Genomic DNA, 6,391 nt, shown 5'->3' on the forward strand with positions numbered 1-6,391 from the left:
TTCAAATATCCCCCAAAACTACTCTCACTGCTTTGAGAAGACACGAATCTAGCCTAATGTGACTAATATGACATGACATGAATCCAACTTCCTTAACTAGCATAATAAAGAGAAATAAAGTAGATCTTCTGTATTTTAGAAAATCACCAATTAAAGTCCAATAATACGTTTGGGGTATCTCAACTTTTATGAACATTATTAAAAAACTTGGAAATGATTCTACTTACGCTCCATCTACTTCTGGTCTTTTACACACACAATGAAACTTGCCACCAAAATCAATATAAAGATCATTCTCCACAATATGAAAGATTCGTCCAATAACTACTTTATCCTTGGCAGGTCCCATCTGTGTAAGAGGACAATGTCTCAGCATAGAAGCAAAGGATTCCACATTTTTTGGAGAGCCCTAAAAACAAAAAGATATTTATATGCATATAATTCAATATAAATATATGATAGATATAATAAAAATCTTACAGAAGAAATTTTTAAAAGTCAATGTGCTTTATATTTACATTTTGTAGTAATACTAAAAAATATTTAAATGGAATCTTGCTTTATTTTTTTCAGGGGAGGGGGCACAAGTGAGCAAAGGGCAGAGAGAGAATCCTACCAGGGTCTAAGAGAGAGAGAAATGGGCTCAGCCAAAGCAGGGCTCGAGCTCCTCCAATGTGGACTCAAACTCACAAACCATGAGATCCTGACCTGAGCCAAAGTCAGATGCTTAACCAACTGAGCCACCCAGGCGCCCCTGCAATTTTGCTTTACAAAGTTAGATTTAGGGGCACCTGGATGCTCTCAGTCAGTTAAGCAGCCAACTTCAGCTCAGGTCAGGATCTCACAGCTTGTGGATTCGAGCTCCGCATTGGGCTCTGTGCTGACAGCTCAGAGCCTGGAGTCTGCTTCGGATTCTGTGTCTCCTTCTCTCTCTGTTCCTCCCCAGCTCGTGCTCTGTCTCTCAAAAATAAATAAATGCTAAAAAAAATTTTTTTTAAGTTAAAAAAAAAGTTAGATATACTCTTCAACTTCCTCTTCCTCCCTTTCCTTCTTGAAGAAGAGACCAAGAAAAGCCCTTGGTGGGAGATGATACAGATGTGGTGGCTCAGAGTAGAATCTGGAATGTGAACAAAGTAAGGAGTGTCCTTAGACAAAAACTCCTAGCACGGGGACAGAAGGAGGTCAGTCTGAGCACATGAGTATGGCATCCAAGAAGATTAACTTTATTCCTAATATTGTTCATCTGCCAATAAACAAAACAACCCACAAACAAACAAACAAAACCTTTCAAATTCAAGTTTTATGAGAATGACTAAACAGTATGGAGGTTCCTCAAAAACAGAACTACCATATGATCCAGTAATTCTACTACTGGGTATTGACCCTAAGAAAATGAAAATATTAATTCAAAAAGATACATGCACCGCTAGGTTTATTGCAGCATTATTTACAATAGCCAAAGTTTGGAAGCAATCCAAGTGTTCAGTGACAGATGAATGGATAAGGAAGATGCTGTGTGTGTATATATATGTGACTGAGTACACACACACACACACACACACACACACACACACACACACACAATGGAGTCTTAGTCACAAAAAAGAATAGGATCTTGCCATTTGCAAAAACATGATGGAATGTAGAATATATAGTACTAAGTGAAACAAGTCATATGCAGAAAGACAAATATCACATGATTTCACTCATATCTGGGATTGAATGATTTCACTCATATGTAAAATTTAAGAAACAAAACAAATGAAAGAACAAATAAAAAAAGCGACAAACCAAAGGAAAAAAAACTTCAGAAAGAGAATAAACTAGTGATTGCCAGAGGGCGGTGAGTGGGAGGAGGGAGAAACTGATAAAGGGATTAAGAGTATACTTATCGTGATGAGCATTAACGTACAGAGTTGCTGAATCACATGGTACACCTGAAACTCATAACACTGTATGTTAATTATATGTTAATAAAAAAATAGCCCAACAAAAGGGTTTTTTTTTAATTTAAATATAGAGTAAAATGAAAATGATTAAAGGTCTTTCAGTTACCAGGGTGAACATGAGTCCTTGTTATACAATACTTTTAAATAGCTTTGTTATCATTTTCTTCTTTTTCCTAAAGTAAAATTTCAAAGGAAAAATAGCTTCTTGTTTTGTGCTGCTCATTTTCTAGGAGTCCTTTTACATACTGAATTTACTTGAACCTATCATGCAGGCTCCTTACCTTTTCTTTTTAACTTACAAACTTTTTTCCAAACACATGCTTTTTCCGAAATCCATGAGTACAGACTTGTACCTTCTATTCATCTTTAATTTGTGCATGTGGTGTGTGCATTCTTTGGCTCAAACTAAGGGAACTACTAAGCTTCTATTTGTGAGAACTAATTACAGAAGGATACCAACAATTTAATCTACCTACATCCTGTATTTGGAGTAAGGTTCACATCTGTTATTTAAGAGAGAATTATTAAGAGTTCGATAGAATACTTCCCTTAAAAACTATAAAACCATACTTATGACTCATTTTTAATGCATGTAGTACTCCAAGGATTACAAACTCAAATGCCAGGCTGAGTGGGGACTTGGTAAGCAGAAGAGGTGCCAGTCTAAAAGGTGCAGCCACTACTCAGCTCTAGCTGCAACTGCAATTCAATCAAGCTCAGTGTTGCCACATCTTTTGATTTTCCAAGAAAAGCCAGAAATCCAAGTATTAATGTAAAATTTCTAATTTTTCAATGTTTGTACATTGAAAAAAAAAACTTTCATTTTATAAATCTGGTAAAACACACATTGACCCAAAGACCAAAGCTTATGACCTATACCTCAAGAAAAAGGAAGTCAAAGGAAATGAAAGTCAAACATGTGGGTGATGCCAAGTCCTTTAGATGCTAGAAGGAGGGTATGGTGATGGGTTTGTTTGAGTGAGCTGAAACACTGGGAAAGAATCCTGAGTACCTAAGTGTCAAGCTAAACCAAAGACAAGTTAGAAGATCTAGATGGCAAATAGAGCTGAAAAGGTAGCAGGAATATTATGCTCTGAGTCATAATACTAGTGTTATAACTCTACAGAATATAATATTAAAGATCCTTAAACAAGTCTCTTGAAAAAGATCCAGTAGTAAATCTAATGGTTAAACATTTATTGAATATAATTTAGCCACCACAAGGGGCTGTTCCTAAAATAACACAATCTCTTTCATAACTGTGAAGAGCTGTTTGGGCTAAGATTAGTATGATAGTAAAAGGTATTTCCTAAGTTTTAGAAAATAACTGAGTGCTATTGACTATTTAATAAGATCTCTTGAGACTTTTAATTCTGTTGAAAAATATTTGTATTATAAACTTTATAAAGTTATGAATAATTATTTTATATTGAAGTATAACAAATAAAATTATTAAGACATTAAAACAATTTCAGGTATACAACATATGATTTGATATTTGGGTACACTGTGAAATAATCACCACAATAAGCCTAGGTAACATCCATCACTATACATACTTACCAAAAAATGTGATGAGAATTTTTAAGATCTAGTGTCTTAGCAACTTCCAAATACACAATATAGTATTGACTATAACCACCATGCTGCATTCCCTTGACCTATTTATTTTTTAAGTGTTAAGTGTGCAGCTTTTGACCCAATTTACTCCCTCCAACCCCCAAATTCCTACTTCTGGCAACCTCAATCTGTTTTCTTTATCTATGAGCTTTTTAAAATGAGATTTGTGGGTTTTGTTTAGATTCCACATATAAGTGAGATCATATGCATTTGTCTTCCTCTGACTTATTTAACTTAGCCTAATGATCTCGAGACCCATGAACGTTGTTGCAAATGGCAAGATTTCCTTCTTATTCATGGCTGAAACATTTATGGCATTCCACTGTATACAGGTGTATGTATATATACACACCATGTTTTCTTTATTCATCCATCAATGGACATTTAGGTTGTTTCCATATCTTGGCTATTATAAATACTATTGCTATGAACATGGGGGGGGGTTACATATATCTCTCTGAGTTAATATTTTGACTTTCTTCAGATAAATACCAGAAGTGAAATTACTAGGTCATATACTAGTTCTATTTTTAATGTTTTTAGAAACCTCCATACTGTTTTCCATAGTGGCTGCACCAACTTACATTTCCACCAACAATGCACAGGGTTCCTTTTTCTCTATATCCTCATCAACAATTTATTATTTCTTGTCTTTTTGATAATAGCTATTTTAACAGGTATGAGGTGATACCTCACTGTAGTTTTGCTTTGCATTTCGCTGATGATTAATGATGTTGAGCATCTTTTTATGTACTTGTGGGCCATCCATATGTCTCCTTTGGAAAAATTATCTGTCCAATTTTGTTTGGTTGTTTTTCTGCTACTGAGTTATAGGAGTTCCTCATATATTTTGGACATTAACCTCTTATCAGATACATCACTTAAGTACTTGCTCCCATTTAGGAGGACGCATTTCACTTTGCTGACAGTTTCCTTCCTCTGCTGTAGAGGCTTCTCAGTCTGAGAGAGCCCACTTGTTTATTTCTGCTTTTGTTACTTTTGCTTTTGGTGTCAGATTTAAAAATCACTGACAAGACCTATGTTGAGGACCTCACCGCCTACATTTTCTTCCAGGAGATTTATGGTTTTAAATCTTACATTCAAGTCTTCAATCTATTTTGAGTTAATTTTTGTGTATGTTGGAAGACAGTGGTCCAGTTTCGTGCTTTTGCATGTGGCTGTGCAGTTTTCCCATCACCATTTATTAAAGAGACTGTCCTTTCTCCTTGTGTGTTCTTGGCTCTTTCATCAGAAACTAACTGAACATACCTGTGTGGGTTTACTTGTAGGCTCTCTATCTGTTCCATTGGCCTATGTGTGTTTTTATGCCAATAACATACTGTTTTGATTACTAACAGCTTTGTAATCATTTGAAATAAGGGATTGTCATGCCTCCAGGTTCTTTTTTCTCAAGATTTCTTTGGCTATTCAAGATATGAATAATTTATATATACATATATATAAAGTTTATTTTTGAGAGAGAGAACAAGTAGGGGAGGGGCAAAGAGAGACGGAGACAGGATCCAAAGCAGGTTCTGTGCTGACAGCAAAAAGTCCAATTCAGGGCTTGAACTCACAAATTGTGAGATCGTGACCTGAGCCAAAGTTGGACGCTTAACCAACTGAGCCACCCAGACGCCCCATGAATAATTATAGTTAAAAGAAGATTTTAAATTCAAGTAGTAATGGTATTGTTTTTTTGTTCTATTATTTTTGCCTACACTTTGTTATGTTTTACAATGGAAGTCAATGTATTTTCAGTGAGCGAAATGATTTCACCACAAGCATTAAGATCCCTGCATTAACACCTGAATTTGCTTCTAAACTGTACACTCCTTACACTGTTTGGACACTATGTCAAGTAATCAGACAAAGCTCTCCTTCAAATCATAATCCAGAACCATTTCTGAATTCCTCATTTACTTGTCAAGTGTCTTCTAAAAACAGTAAGTGTAGCAATTCCCTCAATCCACGGTAACAACCACCATCGTTAGCTCCTCTTACGCTGAGGCAGACTGAAGAGACTGCAGGCACACTGTCACCTGCGGGCTGTATCATGGAGCTCAGTGTCTAACCCTGGTTATGGGAAATGTTGCTATAAAGCTCATTCACAGAGTTGTCATAGATGAAGCAGGTAGCTAAGAGGTGACTGCTTCCTTTAAGAACTGATCACAGAACAGAGGCACCTGGGCAGCTCAGTCAGTTAAGCATCTGACTCTTGATTTTGGTTCAGGTCATCTCATGGTTCGTGAGTTCAAGCCCCAAATTGACCTCCTCACTGACAGTGCAGAGCCTGCTTGGGATTCTCTCTCTCTAAATATATAAATAAAATTAAAAAATTTAAAAAAAACCTGATCATAGAGTTCAGATTTCCTAGGTATTCCTGTTATTCTACTCTACTATTTTCTCCCTTTGAGGTCTAAAAGTTGAACAGGACTGTTCAGGTCCAATGGGGGAAGGTGAAGGGATTTATCAAATGCATTCAGTACTGAGTGCCTGTCATGTACCAGGCTCTATTCTAATCCTGATATAAAAATATGTGAAATGGCAGGGAAATACAGAGTTAAACCAACATGACAACAGAGATTAGGGCCCAAAAAGTTGCTATAAAGAACTGTTACCGGGGCGCCTGGGTGGCTCAGTCGGTTAAGCCTCCGACTTCGGCTCAGGTCAGATCTCACATTCGTGGGTTTGAGCCCCGCGTCAGGCTCTGTGCTGACAGCTCAGAGCCTGGAGCCTGCTTCTGGTTCTGTGTCTCCTTCTCTCTCTGCCCCTCCCCCTCTCATGCTGTGTCTCTCTCTGTATCAAAAAACTAAATAAAA

The 6,391-nt window shown here is 36.7% G+C and overlaps 1 protein-coding gene across 1 annotated transcript in view; it reads right to left on the reverse strand.

Annotated features, from left to right (window-relative positions):
- Positions 1 to 6,391, reverse strand: part of MRPS28 (mitochondrial ribosomal protein S28) — a 108,807-nt gene that overhangs the window by 82,747 nt on the left and 19,669 nt on the right. The window contains exon 2 of the mRNA XM_029923920.1: positions 228 to 409. Within this exon, the coding sequence (XP_029779780.1) occupies positions 228 to 409 (182 nt within the window). The remainder of the gene's footprint in view (positions 1 to 227; positions 410 to 6,391) is intronic.

Source organism: Suricata suricatta, chromosome 15, assembly GCF_006229205.1.
Source record: "Suricata suricatta isolate VVHF042 chromosome 15, meerkat_22Aug2017_6uvM2_HiC, whole genome shotgun sequence".
Taxonomy (NCBI): Eukaryota; Metazoa; Chordata; class Mammalia; order Carnivora; family Herpestidae; genus Suricata; species Suricata suricatta.